The 24884-nt window shown below is 32.1% G+C and overlaps 3 protein-coding genes across 3 annotated transcripts; 1 reads left to right on the forward strand and 2 right to left on the reverse strand.

Annotated features, from left to right (window-relative positions):
- The first annotated feature begins 1420 nt into the window (after positions 1 to 1420).
- LOC124934139 (leukocyte receptor cluster member 1) lies at positions 1421 to 2637 on the forward strand. Its single transcript, XM_047474619.1, has one exon. It carries the CDS (start codon positions 1505 to 1507, stop codon positions 2276 to 2278), a length of 774 nt encoding a protein of 257 aa, XP_047330575.1. The 5' UTR covers positions 1421 to 1504; the 3' UTR covers positions 2279 to 2637.
- A 3992-nt stretch (positions 2638 to 6629) lies between these two features.
- On the reverse strand, positions 6630 to 16419 carry LOC124935943 (chaperone protein dnaJ 13). Its single transcript, XM_047476387.1, has 13 exons — positions 16174 to 16419; positions 14048 to 14334; positions 12598 to 12795; positions 12397 to 12511; positions 11682 to 11768; positions 11332 to 11420; positions 10402 to 10486; positions 9824 to 9877; positions 8860 to 8940; positions 8213 to 8290; positions 7244 to 7489; positions 7032 to 7139; positions 6630 to 6952 (listed from the first exon to the last, which is right to left on the reverse strand). The coding sequence occupies exons 1-13, from the start codon at positions 16315 to 16317 to the stop codon at positions 6896 to 6898; spliced, it is 1629 nt and encodes a 542-aa protein (XP_047332343.1). The 5' UTR covers positions 16318 to 16419; the 3' UTR covers positions 6630 to 6895.
- Positions 16420 to 18454: 2035 nt separating this feature from the next.
- Positions 18455 to 24168, reverse strand: LOC124936456 (zinc finger RNA-binding protein-like). The gene is made up of 2 exons (XM_047476957.1): positions 23409 to 24168; positions 18455 to 19404 (listed from the first exon to the last, which is right to left on the reverse strand). Exons 1-2 carry the CDS (start codon positions 24105 to 24107, stop codon positions 18580 to 18582), a joined length of 1524 nt encoding a protein of 507 aa, XP_047332913.1. The 5' UTR covers positions 24108 to 24168; the 3' UTR covers positions 18455 to 18579.
- Between the last annotated feature and the right edge of the window lie 716 nt (positions 24169 to 24884).

Consider the following 24884-nt stretch of genomic DNA (forward strand, 5'->3'; position numbering starts at 1 on the left):
AAGTTGTGAATAAAAATTAAATAAAAATTATTAATTTTATTTTTATTTATATTAAACTAAATAAAAAAAACCCTTTTTCATTTTTATTATATTAAATTAAATAAGAAAAAACCTTTCAAAAAAAATATTACAGTAAAACATAAAATTTATAAATAAGTTGTTAAATTTTTTTAAAAAAATGAAAATTTAAGAAATATGAGAAATAAAAACTAATAAAAAAAGATGAAATATAAAATAAAAATTAATATTAAAATAATAAAAAATTTAAAAATAAAATAAATTACCTAGTTTAATTAATGAAAAAGAAAGAGAGAGAAAATATATTAATATTTAATTAATAAATATATAAATTTAAAAATAAAAGTTAACCATGGTTACTAAAAGAGGCTAAATGAGCTAATTTTTGATAGTATATATGTTTAAATGACCTTTTATTAGTACATACGTCTAAATGAGCTAGTTGTACAAGTACATACGTCTAAGTGAGCTTTTTTCCAAAAACTTAAAATGTTCAATTATCTATAAAAGTAGATGTTGAATCTAAATACACTATCGAATCAATTAAATAGTTGAAATAAAGACAATAAATAGGAAAATATGCAAGAACCATTTATTGAATTAGACTATAAATTTTTAGTTGTCCTTTGTTTTGGAAACACCCAAAATCAAAACATGAGTTTTCAGTTTGCAAAAAAAAAACATGAGTTTCTTAAAAATATTTTTTTACCATAATCAAATATCATTTTATACTAAATATATTAATTAAAACACTCTCTATTTAAAAAAAAAAATTATCATTATAAATTATTATCCTTTAAACACTTCTACTTAAAAAAAAAATATTCACCTTTTCAATAGTCTAACATTTTTGTAAATAAATTAAAATTTATTTTAAAAAAAGCATAAACAAGTTTAGGTCTATTCCCTCCTCCTCGGGTTAAATTACAAAATTTATTGATTAAAATATTATTATTTATTATTTTATCATTATATATTAATATTATTTAAATTTTTTATCATTAAATTTTTACCTCCCCAAAATAATCACGATCATTACGTTTTACAAGTTTATTTAGATAACCCGAATTCAAAAATATGTCTGCTCTAGTTATTTAAATCATCAAAACTAAAATATCTTTCTCATTTATTACATTATTAATCAAAATATTAAAATATTTTTTATTTTATTATTATATATTAATATTTTTTTACTTAAAAATAAAAAATAATATCATCACTTATTTTTTTTAAAATAAGATAATTTTCTAAATAACCCCTTACCAACAAATTTTAAAAATAATATAATTAAGTTTTTTCTTGAGAATAATATAAAATTATTTATTTTATTATATATATATATATATAAGAATTTAAAATTAGGAATTTGTTAGCCTTTTCAAGATTCCTGATTTATATCTATTTAGGGTTTCATAATCTCAAACATCATCATCTTCTCCAAAAATTCTAGATCGATTTCCTCCCTCGTCTTTCACCTTTCGTATTAATGGGAGGCCACGGTGGTCTGAATATTCTCCCCCAGAAGCGATGGAATGTTTACAACTTCGATAACAGAGAAAAAGTCAAACAAGATGAAGAAGCCGCCGCAAAAGAGGAACAGCTCAAGCGCGAACAATCTCGTAAGAAGGACGCCGAGTTCCGCCTCGAACAATTGCGTACCTCCCGCGGTTTAGCGCCTTTGATTCGATCCGAATCAAACCAAACTCAACAAGTTGAGAATTCACATAAAGCGGAACCGCAACCTGAAGCGGTGGTGGTACCGGAACCGGAATTAGAACCTCAATCGAATCATATTAATCTGTTTGAAGGAATTAAGATCTTTGATCCAGTTGATGATTCAGTTAGCGGTGGAGGAGAGGGGAAAAGAAAGAGAAGAGGAGAGGAGGAAGAGAAAGGAGGTGGGTTGAAGAAGATGAAGAAGAAAGAGGAACCGCCAAGAACAGTTGGTCCTGAAGATGAGAAATATAGACTGGGTTATGGAATTGCAGGGAAGGGTGTGAAGTTGCCATGGTACATGTCAAAGCCTAGTGTTAAGGATTCCGACAAAGGTGATGATGATAAGTCGAGAATTGTGAAGGAAAAGAGCAAGAACAGTGGAAGGAAGACATTAGAGGAACTTAGAGATGAACGATTGAGAAGAGAGAAGAAAGAAAAGGAAAGGGAACGAGCTTTGATTGTCGAGAAAAAAAGCAGCAGAAGGGATGATGATAGATCTGGTTCTAACAAGAGAGATTTCAGTAGAAGAAAACCCTACTTCTGAATTTTGATCATCTCAAAATCAAGATGAAGATTACTTGCTATTTCCATACGTGGGTTTGATGCAGAAAGGTGGGAAATGGTCAAGAAAGGGGTTGGTTGGTTGGTTGGTTTATCTATCTCTATCTATAATTAAGTCATTAGTATATTTCGTTTTCATGTCCAAATTGGTGGCTTTTGACATGTCAAAGCCTGCTGCTGCCATTGAAACACATATTATATACTTGTAATTCTCAGAATTAGTTGCCTAGTTTCTTCAATATTTTAAGTCAAATGTCCAAATACATGACAGTTAATGCAACGATCGTGGAACTAAGCCTGACATAGATGGCTCAAATATTATTGTTTATTTTTTTGACTGTCTTCCTATTTGCCACCAAGCATGACTTCTCAAGGAATGATTATATAATTGTTATTAGAGCATATGGGGAAGAAAGAAAGCTACTGTTTATCATTTGTAGGTTTCTCTGGTTTAGGGGGTTTTGATGGGAAAATTATCGGAACAATCTCTATTGTATGCTGCAAATCTAACTGCTCCTTCTGTAAGTTAGTTGTTCATCTATCATCTCTTCAAGACTATAACTTTGCAATGACCATGTTCTTGATTTAGTCTTCTTCTTCTTTCTTTAATTTAATAGTCACAGGTGATTGTGTTTAACGGAAACCTTAATTCTGCTTCTCGTCAGCGTCGTCTCTCCCATGTCATCTCCAAGATTTCAGGTGAGAACTTCAATCCAGCTCATCTGATGATAATAATTTAAGTCCTTGTTCTGTTTTTGTTAGATTTTTTGGGTCTTTTGACCTAAATATAACCCTAAAACCGGAAGGCCTTGTTCTGTTTTTGTTTAGGTTTTTTTGGTTCTTTTGACCTCTAAATACAATCCTAAAACCGGAAGGCCTTGTTCTGTTTTTGTTAGTTTTCTTGGGTCTTTTGACCTAAATATAACCCTAAACCCGGAAGGCCTTGTTTTGTTTTTGTTAGGTTTTGGGGTCTTTTGACCTGAATATAACCCTAAAACTGTGGCATTGTTCTGTTTTTGTTAGGTTTTTTGGGTCTTTTGACCTGAATATAACCCTAAAACCGGAAGGCCTTGTTCTTGTTTAGTTAAGTTTTTGGGTCTTTTTACCTAAATATAACCCTAAAACCGAAGAAGGTCCCGGGATCAAATATTAAATGTTGAGTGTTGTTAATAGGGATTAAAGAAATCACAATGGATGTTCGAAGTAGAGAAGTAATTTTAAAGGGAGAAGTGGCATTTGGTAACAATGAGAGAAATGAGGCTTTCAATTGCAAATGGAAGAAAATTCTTTTCCTCCCTATGAAGTTCATCACTTCATGCTTTCTCTGATTAAATAAATTATACATATAAATTTTAACAAAGTTAGGAATGAGCTTGAAAATTTAACCATTATTGTCCCATGTATGTTTGTAAATATATAAAGTTGATTTTATACAATTTTAACTATTTAATTATGTATTTGATTCAATATGTATATTTCTAATGTATGGTTTGTATTATGGGTGGGCATTTATTTGACCATAATTAACAGTATAAATAATTCTTAATCTATTTAAACTGAAGTTAAACATGTTATTTTAACAGTGAAACTGGTTATTTAAGAAAATAATTAAAGCTTTGAGTTATATGGAATAAGTTTGGTTTTAGTCTATTTTATTTTATACTATATTTTTTTTCTGGAAATACATCCATGAATAACTAAAAGTATCAACTTTCTTAATTTAGTAAGAAAAATCCAGTTTTAAAAAAAATCCATAGTTTTAAAATATAATGTCTTACACGATGTTCATTCGGCTGAGTTATACCATGCAAACTGCCTTACTTCTACGAGGTAACCTAGAAGTCATTCAAAGAGCCAATAGGACTTTTTTATAGGGTTCTACTGAGGATCGGCATAACCCCATCTAGTTAAGTGGGGGAATGTATGCACTTATCGAACCGGTCAAAATTCAATACTGAAATTTTCGGTTGGAAAGATTAGCCCCCTTTACCAAAATTTCTAAGCCATGCAGTCACTTATTGAACCGGTCAAAATTCTGTGCTGAAATTTTTGGTTGGAAAGATTAGTCCAATACTTTTCCTTTACCAAAATTTCAATTAGATTATTTGAAACTTTTTTTTCTCTCCCATTTCATGTGAATTATAATCAGATTCTTTAGAGATTTAACTGTCTTTTGAGAAAGCAAAAACTTGGTTCCATTCTTACACTCGAAGTGTTGTGTACGTTATTATGTACTCCTCATCTTATTTGGTTACTTTTAAGACCTAGTTAGAATAATTATAGATTGATGATGGAAAGATATAAATCTTCATGTTTGAGAATTCGAATCTAATTATCATTTTTCACTTGAATATATTTAATTGCAGTTATATCCCAACAAGTTGATCGTGGAACTAACTTTAGAATATCTATGATTGGCTAGGGCTAGGGCTAGGGCTAGGGCTAGGGCTAGGGCTAGGGCTAGGGCTAGGGCTAGGGCTAGGGCTAGGGCTAGGGCTAGGGCTAGGGCTAGGGCTAGGGCTAGGGCTAGGGCTAGGGCTAGGGCTAGGGCTAGGGCTAGGGCTAGGGCTAGGGCTAGGGCTAGGGCTAGGGCTAGGGCTAGGGCTAGGGCTAGGGCTAGGGCTAGGGCTAGGGCTAGGGCTAGGGCTAGGGCTAGGGCTAGGGCTAGGGCTAAGGCTAGGGCTACGTGCCGATCTGCTTAGGGTCTGAAGATTTCTATACTTGGCGATTGTATATGCAGATTCAAGTATTAAGTTCTGGGCTTTAATTTTTCTGTTTTGAATTCGGATTAATAGGGTTTCTTACAGCTACTTTGTTCTGTAATTTAAATTAAATTGGCTATTGTAGTTCTCTAATTTGATTCAAACGACTCTTTGACAATGATTGGATGTGGCCTCAAGAATTGCATAAATCATTGAGCTTTTAGTATTTGAGGGGATTAGGCCTTTTTAATATTTAACATATAATTTTGAAGTAACTCAAGATTAGGCCTTTTTAATATTTAACATATGATTTTGAAGTAACTCAATTCTTACTTACCCAAACTGTCTATTGGATTGATAAGTCATTTTGAATTGGAATTTGACCTGAGAATGTTGTTTACAAGAGATTAGAAATCATGAAATTGAAAGAAGGTTTATTAGTGGTGTGTAATGTATATCAAGAAATGGACTAAAAGTTTTTTTTAAAGTAATTTGAGGAAGAAGATGGGGGAAGTATAATGGCTAGTGACAAAATTAATGAATGGTTCAACCGAAATTCACCCAAACAACTGGGTCGATGATCAGAACGGAACGGTTTTCAAAATATAGTTTTTTAACCTATTTGTTAATAACTTTTTATTTTTAAAAATATATACAAATATTAAATGAATTAATGTGATGTAGATCTAATGTGGATGTAGAGCTAAGTATGAGGGAAATTTAACGAAATAACCCTAATAACTGCTTTAAATGAGTTTGTGAGCAGCGCATAAATTATATTGCGCTGGTGACCATTTAAATTTTTTTGGACGAAATTGCCCTCGTTGCATAAGATGCCTGTTAAAAGTCCTTTTGCGAATGCATCTCGCGAGTTTGGACTTTTCAAAAAAAAAAATCGTCTCGCGATTGCCGATTGCGTCTCGCGATTTGTGGACTTTTCCGGTTTTGTCTTACTACAGGGAGAATTTCGTCAAAAAATATGAGGGTGGTCACCAGCGCATTTAAAATTATGCGCTGCTCACCCACTCATTTACCCCTATTATGATGATCATTTCGTCAAATTTCCCAAGATCATGTATAAAAAAAATTAAGAATATTAGTTATATATTATTATTATTTATATATATAATATAAAATTAATTGAAATAATAATAATAAATAAATGATACATAAATTAAAAAAGGTTAGAATTACATAAATTTAATTACATGTGTTTATAATACTTTTTTATTTTTTTGTTAAATATATAAATTAATTTTATTGTTAAATATATAAATTAATTTAATTTACAAAAATTCGAAATAATTTATAAATTGTAAAATTTTACCTGTAAAATCAAAATTTTTTAAGTGCCTATATTATTATATTAAAATTATTATAACCTATTGAAAAATCTGAACTTACCCATGAACAATCTAACATAGATGTATACAAAGTTTGACCTGAAATTATTAAAAAAATATTAACTCTTTTGCAGCTTCTAACATGAGTCCTTCATAAATTTTCAAATGATATATATATTCAATTCTTAAAGAGAATGCATTAACCTAGAAACCAAACCAAACCAAACCAAACCAAACCAAACCAAACCAAACCAAATATATAAAATAAAGAAGTTATTTTAGTCTCAAATGGCATAAGGAAAGGGGTAATTTATATATTTTATTAGGTTAAATTAGAACATAAAATCTACCACTACATATTCTTAATTATAAAACTGTTAGCCTCACCAATATTTGATATTATTATAGTACAACATAGAATATCAATTGCTTGTATTTCCCATTCAGGTTTTTTTATCCCCAAAACCAGAGGTGCAGCAAAATTGAACAACTTCCAATGAAGAATAAATAAAGGGAGGAAAAATCGTAAGAAGGAAGAAATACGCATTAGTGAAATTATATTCCATGTGATTGCTGCGGTATTAACAGCTCTTCATAATCATCGACAGTTACCTATTGTATAAACATTACAAAACCAATCATCAGCTATATATATCCCGATAAAAAAAAAGATGAAAATTTTCGCGTTTACCTCAAATCTTTCACCATGGTAACTATACTCAACATGCAGGGACTTAGGTTCTCCTGGACATGGATCGCAGAAACCCATAATACCTGATTTCTTAATGCCCTCGTGAAGCTTTCATAACAAAAATTATAAAACTCAGAACACAATAATAATAATAATAATAATAATAATAATAGTTTCATGCCCTAGAAAATAAACGAAAGAAAATTAATTACCTTAAGTTTCCCAGTATCATTGACAAGAAAATTTAGAGGCAGAGTGACATCAATGACTTGCGAATCAACTGCATTGTCATTTGCTTGTTGTTCCATTGTTTGTCTTTTGTTTAATGCTTTCTTATTACCATAAACTGCTTTTAAGATTACAAGTCCATTTATTTCTACTTGTCTGTTCTTCTTTCTGTTTGCTACAGTTTTAAGTAACTGTTGTGCCTTTTCAGCTGCTGATCTAGCCTCTTTCACCTAAGTTTAAAGAATGAGAATAAACACGCAAAAAAAATCTCGTTTTTACAAAAAAAGGAAACAAAATGTAGATAAAATAGATTCATCATGGAAGCAACTCAGTACGACGAAGCATAATGGTAAATAGAACCGACATGGAATACCTAACTATTTGGTTAACATTGTTGTCATCTAGATATAACCACATTTGACGAGAAGCCAAAATATTTTAAATGTTTACATTTATTTAGCAAAAATTATATGTCTCATAAGAATTTGGGATTGGTAACAATTTTATTTGTCAAATGAATTGTGATCTCATTCAACTACACTTGTTACACCAAGGCCTTGTTCGGATTTGAGTTATTTAAATAACCTTGTTTGGTTCGGGGTTATGAAAAGATGGGTTATTAGGTGAAAAGACTTAAAGGGTATTCATATTTAATAAAAAAGTAATTTTAGTTGATAAATTGATTGATGAATAAATAGGTGAAAGGATAGTGGGTTATTTAAATAAACAAGGCCAAATGAGTTTACCTTTGGGAGTTTTGCGATGGGATGGGGATTGTGCAAAAATAATGTGACAAAATAAGACTTTTCAAATAGGCTCAAAATATAGTTCCTAAATGTCACACATAGGTAAATGTACTAAGCAAGCAATTCAACAATTGAAATAAGATCTAGTTTTCATTTTGAAGGCCATGAATTAAAATGAAATATTTAGGAGAAATGTTAGATAGGTACCTCAGCTGAAGTCTTTTCCATATTTTCCAGAGATTTCTGCTTTTCGCGTTTAAGATAGTAAGGCTTGATGAAATATGTCTGGATATTATGAAAATGTATTCAATTAGCAGTAGTTATTAAATTATTATTGGAGAAATTAAATCAAAGAATCAGAAATATCAAACAAGAATAACATAATAAGTATTTTATGTCCCTTAACAATGGATGTTGAATGTTGAGGCACACATATATACATAAAACAGATAAAATAACACAGCAAGGGCAGACTCAATGACTATTTCCCCTGTTAAAAAATATTTGTTTTGGCAGCACTTCACTTTTGAAATGATTATCTCAAAATAAAATATAGAAGAAAAGGCTGCGGCGTAAATTAAAAATTATGACTAGACCAGGTGAATCTTAAGATTTTGCAAGTAATTTAGAAATCGAGGAATTTCATTTGCAAATCATTCTCGTCTTGGAAGTCATCATAATTTACATCTTACATTATACCAGTTTGAGATGTGCAATTTATAGTGTGTTTAAATAAATTATTAAGATTTCCTTAGAATTGTTTACTTTCACAGCAACTTCAATGGAAATGTTAATCTATGGATGTTCAGGGCTCATCAATAGATCACATCTTCTTATTTGTATTGAAAGATTACCTTGATTAAAAAGTAAAGTGATGTGGGAATCATAAATGCTCCGGTTGCAAAAACAGGATTTAAGCTCTTTGAAAGAAGAACCTGATAGGAATAGGCAAGCAACTCCATTAGAAGGTGAACTGAATAAAAATGAACACAGATCGAAACCAACTCCTTTTACCTTCTGAACAAATCAGTCAACAAGAGTCCATATATTTTACTGATGAGTTCAAGATTACCCTTCATCTCACTTCTTACTTGATCTTATTATAAGTCGTTCCCTAGGCTTGATGCTAAGATTAAGGCCATCCTTGGTAGGTACGAAAAAACAGCCCATTATGTTGGAAAGTGGTTAATATAATAAACTGTGATTCTAAGTCTGTCCCATTTATTGAGATCATTGTAAATCGAATCAGTATGCTAAACTACCATACTATTTGTGAAGGCATACATACAATCTAATGTTTTAGCTTTCTGTTGTCCTTCTCAAAGATAATTAATTCATATGATTTTAATACACCCATTCCTCGAAACTCACCCTAAAAAACAAAGTGATCTTATATGATGAGAGAGGAGAGTCTCTGTTCTAAGAGTTTATTCTAAAAAATGGGTCTGCACCTGGTACGGCACCTAATGGGTATACATGGTTGGCACACCTATTTGCCACTCTAATAGGTTAAAGTTTACCACAACTGGGCTGCATAATCACCAAACTAATCTAAATTTGCGTTCTTTTCCAGACAAGGCTCAAAGAGTTTCCTAGTTGATGTTTTTACTTTCGGGTCTGTCCTCTCAAGCCTCTGATCAATAGATACAATGATATCACATTTATTAGCCAAGGTTGGTTTGTTGACATTGAATGTAAAGAGAAGGAAAAGGAGGCATGTATCTTCAGCTGGAGTGCACTCAATAATGATCTAACATTATGAACCAGAATGATCACACACAACGTACAGATAAAAGAAGAGGAAGATATTGCACTTACAGGGATAATTAGCTTTTGATCCCCACGATGCAATTCAAATCGCCACAAAATACCCTATAAGTAATCGTCAAAGCTTAGATGCATGTAATGAAAAAACATACCAGAAAATCATTAACACCTAAATAGAGTGTATCCCTTGACCCATGGAAATTCCACATGCAACAGATCTCAGTAATATGGAAAGAGTATCCAGATTTAAGAGAATAAATTTATCAATATGAGTATTAACAAAGATCAAAGTGTTTGCTGACAATTAATCATATTCATACAAAAAAATATTGAATCAAAGAATACCCAAATCACACAAATTGTTTTCCATTTGCTAGATCTATTACATGGAACAGAAAATATTCTATAGGTCCAAGCGAACATGAAAAAATAAAAATCAACTCTAGGAGAAAATATCATTATTTCCTGTAAACGGGATCTCAAATAAAGATGCACTAAAAAAATGCATCCTAGCATCACGGCTTGCTAAGAGAAGAATGGTATAGTCATACAGAGTCCGTGGAGGACAAGAGAAAAAAAAATACAAACATGAAAGCAAAGATTACAATCTTATTTTGTAGAAAAAGTACCTGAATTCCAATTGCATACACCATGCGGACGGTACTAAAACGAGAAAGCTTTCTCCCACCTCCAACTTCAATCTCAAGGTTAGAGCTGCGTACCAATGGAAAACATAATAATGACAGTCAATTAGAATTTGGCAAGGTATAAAGAATCATGAAGTAAATTGGAAAAATAATTGCATACTTCAATGCCATCTGACGTGAGGTGACTAGGCAAAAGAATAGGAAAATGGAGTTAAGATGTAAAAAACTAAGAAATAGAACCAAGAACCGGACCTTGAACACATGGAACTAACAGAGCCATTAAAATTCAGAGATATGAGAAAAGTCATCAACCGAAACCGAGGACTGGCTTGCCAAAGGCCTATATACTCTGGAAGAATAGAGAGTATGAGTTATTTTTGGGGGGAATCTTCAGTAGAGAGTGTGGTTGAGGCAACCCCTTCTGGGTTCTTTTGCTTAATTTCTGATGCTTTATGGCATCTGAATGATTATCCATATACCAATGAAGGTGAGATACCCTAAACAACATAATAGTCTAGGACCTCTAGGTTGCATGAGCAATTTCCAGAGGGTTGAAACACATGTCAAACACTCTAAAACTGTGAAGATGGTTAGTGGATACAAACCAACTAGTGCATCTGTATCGTATATATGGACAAGGACTTCTTGTTACCATCTGTGGTAAAAGTTCCTTAATGATGAAAAAGACATGGGCATAATGCCTTTTCAATTAGAGGAAAAGGTTATCTACTCAAGGGACCGAACAAATGGACATAAACATGTTCTTTTTTATACTGAAGAAGATACACATAATACCATTCCAGCGATTCGCCACATTGATCTTCCACTCCTGAGCTAATACTAAATAGCTTTCATGTAGATGTACTTAAAAGAGTGGAAAACAATTAGGGTAGTTGTTATTAAGCTAGATACCTTCCCACCCTGCCACCAAAACGCCCATGAGACTTTGATGAGAAGCGGTGCGTATAATGAGCTGATGCTCCAAAAGAACTTGTGCCAATCTGCAATATTCAACAGGTAACATTTTTTATGGAACAACTCATTTTTATTCAGTGGTAGAGCATATGTAGTGCCAAATTTATTTTATTTTTTGAAAAATGTCAACTTTCATTAAAAAGAAAACACAAGATGCGTTTAAGGGAGAAGAGAAACAAAAACAAAAGAACATAAATTTATATCAAATCAGTGGTGGAGAAATGCTACAAGTCAAGGCATGTTTCCAGATTGGGAAGCTGAACTGAACTCAAACATGCTAGACCTACCTTTATCTCCCCAGCAGCAGACCTTTTTTCTTCTTTCCTTTGCCACCCTACAGCGACAAATGACTCCATGCCTAAAACAAGTTGTATCTGGAAAGAAGGGAGAAGAATAGATAAGAAGTATTGAGCGGGAAAAAAACATGACTGGGTGAAAGAGACAAACAAAAACAAGGAGAGAAACATGTTATTTTTTTCTAAAATCTGGAAGTGAAAACAAAATAAACGCACTTATTGACAAACTGGCTTTCTTAATGCAGTTACAATGTGTTTTTCCAAGGATTTTCTGTAAATTAGTACAATATAAAGTTTTCTCTTTGCAGTAATTTCCCAATAAATGTATCCTCCCATCATTCAAAGTAATCTTGGGAATATTAAAATGATTACCTGGTGTTTCGAAATAAAGTATTTCTTGTTTTAAATACAGGTAATGAATTTTAGGACTCTACCAAAAGAAAGATATATTTATTTAACAAATCCATAACTTTGTTAAATCTGAAAAACCATATGGTGTTCCAATGAAATAACCTAAATTAGGTTATACTCATGATTAGCTCCTCCAAAGATTCTTGCAAAATCATTAACATTAAAGATGGTTGTGTACTTTCTTTTGGTGCGTATAATATTCTTTGCAACTCAACTACATCAAATCTCTACTCCATAAACTCAAGGAAGACTATTAGATGATAAAATAACCAACTTAAGAAGGAAAAAAACTAACATTTCCATTTGATGACTGCGAAAGTTGACGAGACCATGTGTTTGAAAGATTAATCGACCCATCCCTCAAGGACACTGAAACGCCCATTGTTGCTGTAGAATTCGTTGATAATTGCCTAACATAAAATTAGAATGATGAGTAAGTTAAACACAACTAAAACTGAGGAGTGATGAGGATTAGCCACATTGGGATGTGAATCACCTAGAGGTTTGCACCCCTAAAATTGATCTTAAGCCAGTTGAAGCCATGAATTCTACAGAAGATGCTGGAGATATCTGATGTCTAAGCACTGCAGTAGCACCACCACCACCAGCATTTCCTTTGACTACCATATTTCCACCAATAGCAACAGCAACACGTTTTGACAACTGAGACTGAACATCAGTTGACATTGCCATTCTAGAAAGAGGTATATAAACATTATGGTTACTTTACCAAACATGTGGATATATAAATGAAACCAAAAGCCATGAGATATCCAGTTAGCAATTAAATATTAATCCAATAAACCACTTCTTAAAATTATACAGGAATAACATATTTGGATAAGATGCCCAAAAAAATGAATGCAATAATTAAAACCTCAAAATAATTTGACTGGCTCCACAAAGGAAACTGTTGAGAATATTCAAATTCATTAAAGGGTATCTTTTAGTTAGTTAGATTGATAATTACCCCTTCAATTATGCTCTAATGATTTTGAAGAAAATTATCTCTAAATTGTTATTGATATATATCCCATGATTATAGGAATTAATATATATTCATGGTTATAGGGATCAGAGTAATCCTAGAAAATCCTATGTACATTTGTATTTAAAGGGTGCTACCCCATTAATATACACACTTTATTCTTCAAATTCCGTAGAAACAACATACATTCAGGTTAGCCTATAGATTTAATTAAAGAAATTTTGTTCTGCTTTCTAAACAACATAGGGATTTGAAATTGGTAGAAAAGGTGATAAGAATTATTTTTTGATAAGGATATCCTGCACTTAAGGAATTCGGAATTGATAGAAATGGTGAGAACAACAAAAGGATGTCATCTTAAGCCGGTGAGCTTTGAGGGAACAGACAGGTTAATTTTTCATCAGAGGTCAAATCTTGGATGTACATCTAACATCCCTTATTTCACTAGGGACAATCTTGTGCAATAAGTTCATACTCTATCAGATATTCTGGCATTTCTGTGGATGACTAACATTCCCTCCCACTTGTAAAAAAATTACAGAAATAAAAGCAAGTAAAAAGGAAAAGGACAATGACTAAAAAGTGAGAATTTAGAGACCCTAGACTAAGCCACACTTACATAACTCCAAATGTAATCTATTACCTCCCACCCACCATAACAATTTTTTAACTCATGGTGATATAACACTACTAAGAAGATTAACTATATTATACTGTTCTTAATTTATAGTGTAATAACCACCAAAGTTGTTAATCTTTACTTTTATCATTCCATTTTAAATGTCTTGATTAATCTCTTATCCCTTTTGTTTATCATAATCCTATTGTAACTCTGATTGTATACTATATTTATCTTAGTTTACTTTATTGAGTCACATATTTTATTTAACAATGTAATAAAAGGAATGAGTACTACTTAAAGTACAGAGAGTACTGGAAATGAACGAATATGGCATACCCTTTCATGATGCCATCACCTTGTAGAAAGTTGGGCAAAGAAATATTGGTCAAGATTGAACCAGAAGAACGAACATGGGAATAAATATTTTCCTGTTCCTTCCTGCGCCGCAAACGTTCTAATTCTTCCTTGATCTCTTCTGCTTTACTTAGTTTTGGGCCAAGTTCTAAACCTGATGTCAATCCTTCCATGCCATATATGTCATATATCTGTCTTCTAGTCTCATCAGTTAAAATCTCATAGGCTTGACATATCCGTTGAAAGTTCTCCGTGGCAGTTTCCTTCATCTGGAAAGTCCAAGTAACGAAGATATTCATTCAGTTAGTTTAATCGTACAATCTGACTAACAACATAAACCTAAAATCCAATTTAAAGTTTTTTGCTTTCTAATAACATAAGAATCTAAAATGCCCAAGTGATAAAAAAAAATAGCATGCATTATTTTTTTTGTTAGGAGAGGGGGCTGGATTTGAACCTCTGACCCACGCTCAAAAAAAGCATGACACATAGACATTGTGCTAATAGCACTTCCACCCGCACCCACTTGCATCATTGATTTGCAAACAAGTGGGAGGGAATGTTACTATAAGAAACTGAAGCTTTCTTTTGTAAACTGTATGCTTCTTGCATTATGCAGTTAAGAGCATATATTACATATTTACAAACATAATTTCAATGACATGTAACCAATGCCATAACCTAATTATTTGTGTTAAGGGCTTGTTTATGGAGATTCACATTCTCCCCATAATATAATTCTCCTATATGTGTGTATATATATATATACTTTTCACTTCTGGTTTGATTTATTATGGAACTAATAGACCAAAAACGTGTATAACCTAAACATTTTATTTTCCTATTCTACATCAATCATAAATCACATAAGATTATAATCCAAATTCAATTCAAACAACCCCATAGTAAGAACCAGGTCCTCACCAAACCATATTGAAGCACTAACAAGGTAAAACAAAAACTTATTACAACCGATTAGGCACTTAAATGATGTTCTAGAATAGCTTGTTATCTTCTATTGGAGAATGGCTCCATGGTAAATGAAAATATCTAGACCATGCTTCTGAAAACTCAGAAGTGAAAAATGAGAACTGCCACAAATCTCTACTTCCTGTTAAGATGTCTACCTAATATGCTCTGCAAGCACATAACAATTAAATAATTTAGTATATACTACTCATTACAGCCTAAGTAGCATTTAAGAATAGCATGGAAAAGGACCCAAGCAATATCAGCTGTATCACTGATCAGACTTTAATAATATGATGAAGGAAATGTAATATGGGCAACACGAAAAGATTTGACATGAGTACTAAACTAGCCACCCAAACAATGCAAGTGAAATTAACCTTTTATGAACATAGAAAACAGGGCATAGATAGTTAAATTTGAATGTCAGAGTATTTACAATGGGGTAATACAAATTCAAAGTAATGTAGTGATTTGCAGTTGTTTGGGGTCAATCTAGACTCAACAAATGAGCTGTATTGAATAGTGTAGGGTTGATAGAACCATTAAATTTTGGTTGCAAAGCTCCATAAAGTAATACTGTAGACATACATGATTCAGGACAACAAACGCAAGCATATTTTACAGGATAGAGCTTTATTTGCGGTGTATTACTGAATTCCAGTATGTGATACAGTGCTAATACTGTAACACCAATAGCAGACACAAGGTTTGAGGCAACATTCTTATTCACTGAATTGAAAATGAAAGGCTCTCAAGCAATATATCACTTATAAAGACACCAGATGCTCTCAGCTCTCTTATGATAATTAGCTTGTCAAGCTAAATAGTTCCTCTAGTCTTATTGATCCTAAAATAAAATACAACCACATCAAGGCACTAAATATTTCAATAAAGTTTAACCTAATAAATAATACACCATCAATGAAGCCAATAAGCTCAAGTTATCTATCAAATATCAAAGTAATCATTCAACATATCGCTGCTTAACAGTAAACTAGACATCATCATCATCCTTCAACTTAAACTACTAATTAAATTTCATAATAAAATCCACAGAATCATCATACATAATCATCAACATCGTCATCTGTTCAGAAATGTGATAGCAATATAGATAAATGAGAGAAGGAAGATGCCTGAGAGTCTTGGTATTTATCTGGATGATAAATTTGCGCCCATTGACGATAAGCTTTCCTGATTTCTTCATCGGATGCCTCCGGCGAAACGTGGAGTAGAGCGTATAGTTCTTTATCTGGAGGACCTTCCTTTATATCTAGCATGGCCGCCGGCAAACGGAGGAAGACGGCGGAGGGTTCTGTAGGCAGAGAGAGATAGTTGACGAAAGGGAGTGACGTTGTAAGAATACGCCGTCTTGGGCTTCACTTTCTTACTAAGCAGATTTCAGAATTTCGATTGAGCCGAGCCAAGCCAAACCACTGGGCCGAGAAGGGTGTTTTTGTCTTTTTCATCTTGATACCTTGTTCGAAAAGATAAAAATGATGCAAGTAAATAAAAATTATATATATAAGAAAGATATTTTTTTTTTTTTATTATATTTTATTTTAGAGAAATGTTTATGGTAATTAAATTATATTTATTTTTATAAAGTTTACAACAATATAACAATACAACAAGGTTATTTAAAAATTAAGAAAATATATATAATTAATTTTGTATACATATAATACCAGAAGTGTAATTTAATTAAATAAAAATTAATTAAAAAAATTAATTTTTTATCAAACTTTATATAAGTTATAATTTCTTTTTGTCAAAACATATTTATTTTTTTTATCTTTGACATAAAAAATTAAAATTTTCAAATTTCAAATGAATAGTTCTCATTTTTTCCATGTTTAATCTATTTTTAATAAATAATATTTTATGTTACCAAATTTATAAATCGTACAAAAAAATAATTCAAAATGAATTTCTAATTCATTATTGAGTGCCGGCACAAAAATTGAACTACCTCATCTCCGTGTAAAATAACTACACGTGAAAAAAAAATATCTTAATTTTAATTTTAAAAATTATTAAAAATATATGTATTTTTGGTGAAATTTAAACTCATAACCAAAAATATTAAACAATGAACAAACACTTTTATATTAAAATATCTAATAAATTTAACTAACATCCTATATTTTTTTATTAAATGGTCTGGTCTTTAGGCTTGTCGGTCCACATATCTATATGTCTTGCATGGGCGGCGGCATACGGAGGAAGTCGGCGGCGCTTCACTATGCTATTTTCAATTCTTGTTTTGTTATTATATTTGTTATTAATTTTCAATTATGGCTAAAACATTATTTTTAGTATTAATTTTCAATTCTTGCCCAAACATTATTTTTGGTATTATATTTGTTATTAATTTTCAATTATTGTTTGAACATTATTTTTTTTTATTAATTTTCAATTTTGCACAAACATTATTTTTGATAATTATATTTGTTATTAATTTTCAATATTTGCTCAAACATTATTTTTGATATAATATTTGTTATTAATTTTCAATTCTTGCCCAAACATTATTTTTGATATTATATTTGTTTAACAAAAGTCTTATCTAAAATAACAAATATTTAAAAAAAAACTATATATATTAAAAATTCATAAATCGAAGTTGTTATTTTAACTTAAAATATATATATATATATATATATATATATATATTTATATATATATATATATATTTATATATATATATATATATATATATATATATTTATATATATTTATATATATATATATATATATATATTTATATATATATATATATATATTTATAACGTCTCAAAATCAACCTAGTCTCAAAATCAACCTAAACTTAGATTAATTCATCTGGATAAAAAATAGTATTGTATCATAATTTTACAAATTATCAAAATTAAGAAAATGCATATAATTAATTTTGTATATATTTCAAACTAGAAGTATAATTTAATTAAATAAAAAAAAAAATATTTTAAAAATAGATAAAAAAATGTACTTTTTTGATAACATCAAGTTATAATTTATTTTTGTCAAAACATATTTGTTTTTTATTTTTGACATAAAAAAAATAAATTTTCAAATAAATAATCTGATTTTTTCCCATGTGATATTGTGTATCTTTAAAACGAGACTCCAATCTCCATGTTTAAAATCCCAATTTGATAATCTCCTATTTCTAATAAACAATATTTTATTTAACCTAATTTGTAAATCATACTAAAAAATAATTCTAAATGAATTGTCTATTAATTTTTTACCACATTGATAAAAAGTATGAATACAACAAAGGAATTTCTAAATCATTACTGACCCGACCCAAGTCCACAAATCTATATTTACTTTTACTATCCTATTATTATTTATTTACTTTTACTAGAAGTGAAAACATGTCAATATGTGTATTTGTAACATACCCAAGTTAGTCTCATAAAGGATGTTCCACTAAATGAAGGAAAAAAAACAAAAAATCATTGTCTTTAGTTTTGATGAGAACACTAGTCTTAAAAACAGAAGAATTTTAGATTTCAAATTACCCTAAAGTAAATTCAGCCAGTCTGATGATTATGATGATTACCTTCAGCAAAGGGCACAATCCCATGATGAGCAGCAGCGGGAAGAAGAGGAGGGTAATACGATTGAGGTTGATGAACTTGAGGAAAATGCAAAGGATGATGCGGCGGTACTCCAATTGGTGCGTTAAGATGGTACAGAGATTGGATCCCTGTTTGTTCATAAGCCATTTGATGATGTTGAGGTTCATATCGTCTCAGTTTCGAGATATGTTTTTTCCCAGATAAATGTTTGTTAAGAACTTCTTGTGTATCGCACTTGATATTACATAGACCGCACAATAATGGAACCACCACTTTCGGTCTTGGATTCTCGAATGCACGATTATGCATATCAGATAGTTTCGCTCTCTTAGCACCACCAGCAGCAGCTTTCGTTTTGTGGTTTGATTCGCGCTTTTGACCAGCTACTGTGTTATTGCTATTCTCTACATTAACTTGCGGTTGGGCATTACTATCAATTACTACAGGAGTCGTCGAAGTATTGTTCTGATTGTTTTGCACGACAGCAGAAGAAGAAGATGTCCCGCTTTTTTCAAGATTTTTCATGTGCTTCTTTCCGTTCTTGTGTTGCTTAAGGATTTCGAGGCTTGTACATTCAACCTTACAGAGATCGCACCATGCGGCTGGAGTCTGAAGCTTGTTTGCAGCGGTTGGTTCTGGCATAGATGATGGGAAATATGGCAGTTTAGGACCAATTTTACCCTTGCCAATTCTTTGCCTAATTCTTCCTTCGGGGTTGTTTGGGAAAGATAAACCGCCGCCCCTTATATCACCTCCCATGTACATAGATTGACCAGCCTGCAAAATGAAGTAGAATCTGAGAGCTTGTTTGATATCAGTTAATTGGGATATAATCCACTGTCCCATTATCTGTTATATCCAAATAAACCACTTTTACATCAAATCAAGTTTATTTTTTTCCAAATAATCCAAGATCAAACAAGCTCCTAAGAAAACACAATTTAGAAAACACAGTTTCATGTCCAGAACTTACATGACAAAAATTAACCTCAATCTTACCACAGAATTTCAATGACTGTTTTTCAGTTCCAAGCATAGACATGTGAAAATGCAAATAAGGAGATAATGATGACTAGTAGTATTTTATAAGGAAATATGCAGGGAAAGAATAATTTTCTAGTGTTCTATGGCTTCATTTCAATATTGATACCAATTAATAATGACCAAAAAACTAGATTTAGTCTGTTTTTCTTTTTAAAGATTTAGTTCAGTGCAATCAGAGTCCTTACCACACAAGAAGAAGGATCAAACAATTAACTACTATGATACAAGAAAAAATTGTGTTCTAATATGCAAGGGCTAATCAAATCTCAACCAGAAGTTATAAATTTCCTAACCAAGAAGACAATAAAATTTTCTAGGGAGCAGGTTTTCAAATTGCAAACACATTTGAAGAGGAATACATCCATCTAATAGATAAATTATAGCACAGAACAAGGAATAGTCCAAAGTGATAAAAACGCAGCAGGTATACACAAAATTCCTGGGAGAATGCAGATTGTCCAACTACAGTTCATCAATTACAGTTATTTTCTTCAACATACTGTAGCCAAAATGTGAGACATCTGATCTCATCCAAAACAACTTCCATATATCATCATCATGGTGCATAGCATACAACTTGAAACTATACAATGAATTTAGGTTAGTCAAGAGGGGTCCCTCAGCGAATAGTACAAGCTCCTATTACAATTTACTTTGAACTCTGCCACAGTACAAAATCAAAGTACCGGCAACATACATATAAAACTTGATGAATATATCAACCATATCTCAACAACTATAAAACATCTTCTCAAATCAGGAGTAGCAATCAATGGCAACAAGTGAGAACAAGGACAGTTTCAAGGTGGATAATTCTGTAAACAAAGCCTTGTTCGTTTTGGGTTATTTGGGATAATCTCAAACAGCCCACCATTCCCTCATCAATCAAATCATGAACCAAAATACCTTCTATTTCTTTTTTATACCCCTAATGTCTTTTCACCCAAATAACCCACTTTTTAATAACCCAGTTCGAACAAGGCTATTTGGATATAACCACCTGATTATTTACATAACTAGGTTTCGAACAAGGCCCAAATAAATAGTAACTCATCTACAACAAATAATACTCCCTCCATCCCATTTCACTCTATCACTATTATAAAAAATTATTCCTCCACCCCGTGTTCATTCAATCACTATTATAAAATGCCACACCCTGACCCAGAACATAAAAAGACGCAGCAGTTGTAGTATTTGATTAGATTAGTACTTAACAATGTATAGAGCAACATATGTAGATTAATAAATATATATATAGGTATCTATATATTTTTTTAATTAGTGACATGGGTGAAAACGTACCTGCCAACTTCTTCCTCTTCCCCTCCTCTTTCTATCTCTCTCATTCTCGCAGGTATGATAAGGAGGAGGCAGCCACATATGCAGGTGTGTATATGTAGAGGTATCTTCTAATTAACATTAATTTAAACCTAATTATTGTATTTACACTAACATCCCAACTAAACTAATGCAACAATTTACTAGTTTAGGCATTTACAAATAAATAAATTAATTAACTATCTCTATTGATCATTTATTTATTCTAAATTTTATCTACATTATCATATTTGTCTTATTACTTTGGTTAATATGGGCTTGAACAAAAAGCTCAAGGTGATGGACTTCTGATTCATGATCAGTGGAACATCCCTTTCAGAAGGCAACTTAGGGAACAAGTGCACACAAAGTTAGTTTCCTAATTAAATTCCATCATAGATTTGAACCTACAAATTAGCAAGACTTCATTCAATTGATAAACAAAAAGGATCTCTGAGTTAAAAGTAACTGCAAGGGAGAATACCCTTTGTGATGACTTCAACTAGAGCATTCTATGGAGTTACCTCATTCCGCCAAAGGTCTCAATTCATGCTTGGTTGATCTTACATGATGCCATGCATGTGGAAGGAAAGCTTAAAACCAAAGGTATCCAAATGACAAGTAGATGGAGCCTTTGTATACTTCAAGAGGAATGACTTTATCTTTGTCTATTTTGTCCTTTCCCTTTTAAAATGTGGAAGATGACAGTTGAGAAGGATATATGGTGATGCAACTCCACTTCTTTGAAGAATCTTTTCAAGACTCTACTGCCTATTGAAAAATCTAAAGGTGGAAGGAAGATAAACGCTTCCCTATTGTATGCATCCTAGGTGTATTGATGAAGAGGAATGAAATAGTGTTTGATGAATGTGTGGAAGAAATCTAACAATTGGATCAAAAGGATCATGTCAATTAGAAAGGGATGGGTTTCAACATTTAAGTATGAGATTGTGCAATTCCTTTTCTGTATATTATTTTATCTCACTTGCCAACTTGACACGTTCCCATTTATACAATTTTGCCTTCTAAAAAAATAGATAAAATGTTACTGCCATTTCTCTGTCTCACTACTATAATGGAATGTCCAATGTCATTGAATTTTGAGGGAAAATAACATTGAATTAGTATCATAAAAAATAAAAGAAAGTGTATCCTATTTTATAGGTCAGTATTGTTCATTTCATTACTTTTATGGCCCATATCATCCCTCCATAATGACTCGTGCAAAATAAAATGTTACCCTTTAAAGTGGGATAGAGTGTGCAAAATGGTGGTAGAATAACAAGGTGTCACAATCCAATCACCTCAAACGGGAACATCAAAGTTGATTGGCTTGTGATGCAACATTTTATTTACAACCATTGCATACTCTCTCATTGGCAACAATAACATTGAAAAAATAAGAAAGAATCAAAGGATCTTACCAAGTTTGCAAGAAACCAGTCTCCATCAAGAATTCAAAACGACATGGATGTGATGATAAGCAGACAGGAACAAAGGCTCCTGATTCAAATCCTCCTAGTAGGCAAACAACATAGTTCAGACACTCCATTATTCTGGTGAGACATCCTATGCAAGGATTTTGGGTTAGACAAGAGCCTATCATGACAAGGACTCCAAACAACTGCTCATGAGTCCAAAAGTACCTTGTCATGATAAGCTCAAAACTGATATGGGTATTCCAACCTTGAGTTCATTTCTAACACAGTTCATGGTCACAAAGTGAAACCAGGCACAAATGCCACATGCTCCTCATCTTGACCGGCTCAACCAAAAAGCCTGGTCTTAGGCTTTAACTTGCACCAATATGAGTTGTACTCATAAACAAGTGAGAGATATGAACAGGACCAATTATTATTTGTCAGTAGCTCTCTTGGTTGAACTATCTGAATAAATTGAACTCAATTTCATAGGAAATAAACTATGAAGAAAGTTCCAGCAAAGAATGCGACGGACACACATGTTAACACTTCCTTCACTCTTGCAAAGATTGTTTTATTCATGTAAGACATTCTTTCCAAATAGAAGTTGAAGATTTAGTTCCCATGAATCTCAACCCTTTCAATTACCAAATCAAATAAAAGGTTGCCAACACAAGATTATCTAAGTAATTTACTAGTCATTTGAACAGACATTGATAAATCATGAATATAATCCAATGCATCTAATTAAGGGTTAACATGTCTCCTATATTTTAGCACAAGAAAACCAACCTCCTGAAATTAACATGCTCAGTTTACTACTTATCATCTTGTAAGCTGGTTGTTAATACCAATTACATGAGATACTTTTCAGATTAGAGAACATACTGCAATGAAATCCAAAAGATAATCAGAAAAAGAAACAAAAAGAGAAGCACGTATTATTGAATATACAAATTACTGAAAAACAACTGTCCTTGTCCACAGAAGACCTACCATTGGTAAAAATGACTCAGGATCTTGGTGTAGCGGCCGGCCATATCCAGCAATTCCACTAGCTTGCAATCCAATCATCGTTAATGCCCTCTCTGCATCTCCCATAGTCCCAGCAAACTGCATCAGTTGCGACAATGCAGACACAGCTGCGGCTGCAGCTGGATTCAAAGGACCAGATTGCTGCTGATCTCCATCACCCCTACCATTTTGCGGATAATAAACATTATGTTGATGATGCACCTGAATCTGTCCTGCCGGCGGAGGCATAGGCTGAGATTGAGGATGAGAAATTGGGACAATTTGAGGTGGGTGTTGTTGTGGATGAGGATCTGGTTGATGGTAGGCATTGGTATTCTCTGTGTGGTAATACTGTTGTTGTTGGGGTTGCAATCGATGGTCATGGTAATAATGTTGATGATCAGGTGGAAATGGAGGATGTTGCAATGAGGATTGCGCCGGTGGTGGTTGGTAAGGATAATATCCGTAATAAGGTTGATATTGTTGGTCGTAAGGCGGCTGAATTTGAACCTGCGATGGATGATTTGCGACTTGCTGTTGCTGCTGCTGCTGTTGTTGATGTTCTTTAAATCTTTCTTGAAGCTTTTGAAGTTGTTGTCTTTCCTCCTCTGGTAGAGATGATAAATCCACGGGATTACTCATTTCTTCTTTCTTCTTGAGAAGCACAGGAGTCGTATCCATAAGAAATAAATTAGGGTTTCGAATTTGGTAATGGCGTGGGGTTTCAACTTTCAATTGCAGGATTGCGATTTCTATGTGTTAATGGCCGAAACAACTTTCTTTATATATATCTTAAATTATTATTTTCTTATACTTATTAATTGAAGTAAAAATACAAATAAAATTATACTAGCTTATTTTTATTTTTATTTTAAACTTAACGAAATGACCCTAAAAATGTCTTAACTACTTCAAAATATTCTGACGAAATTGTCTCGTTGCGTAACGTAAATGGCGATTGTCTAATTGGATAGAACCAACCAGGCTAAAAAAGAATGTAAGAGGAGGTTCGTCACGCGAATAGAAAGTCTGTGAAATTATCTCGAATGGCACGATCGTCACGCGAAAAGCACGATCATTTTGGACTTTTTCAGATGTTTTTCCTTCGCGAGACGATCTTGCTCTTCGCGTTACGCGACGGAAATAATTTCGTCAAAATATTTTAAAATGGTCAATTGTGTAATTACCCGCTCATTTAATGATTTTTTAAGGTCATTTAGTCAAATTTCTCCTTTTCTTTCTTACTAATCATTATTTTATTAAATACAAAATATTAAAATAATCTTTTCAAGTATTCAAGACTTCAACGGTTTTTTCTTTGAATATCAAATTTGGTTAAATTGACAAACATTTTTTTTTTTAATATTTGTCATAACATTATGATTCAAAAAAAATTTAGTATAATAAAAAAATTGACAAAATTTTATATTTAATATTAAAAATAATTATTTCACTCTT

Source organism: Impatiens glandulifera, chromosome 4 (assembly GCF_907164915.1).
Source record: "Impatiens glandulifera chromosome 4, dImpGla2.1, whole genome shotgun sequence".
Taxonomy (NCBI): Eukaryota; Viridiplantae; Streptophyta; class Magnoliopsida; order Ericales; family Balsaminaceae; genus Impatiens; species Impatiens glandulifera.

Coding starts and splice junctions, on each gene's coding strand:
- LOC124934139 (XM_047474619.1), top strand. CDS start 1,505: ATGGGAGGCCACGGTGGTCTGAATATTCTCCCCCAGAAGCGATGGAAT.
- LOC124935943 (XM_047476387.1), bottom strand. CDS start 16,317: ATGCTAGATATAAAGGAAGGTCCTCCAGATAAAGAACTATACGCTCTA. Junction 8,291..8,859: donor CACTTTACTTTTTAATCAAG/GTAATCTTTCAA, acceptor CATAATATCCAG/ACATATTTCATCAAGCCTTA. Junction 6,953..7,031: donor ACCATGGTGAAAGATTTGAG/GTAAACGCGAAA, acceptor TTTATACAATAG/GTAACTGTCGATGATTATGA.
- LOC124936456 (XM_047476957.1), bottom strand. CDS start 24,107: ATGGATACGACTCCTGTGCTTCTCAAGAAGAAAGAAGAAATGAGTAAT. Junction 19,405..23,408: donor CTGAGTCATTTTTACCAATG/GTAGGTCTTCTG, acceptor TTCATTTTGCAG/GCTGGTCAATCTATGTACAT.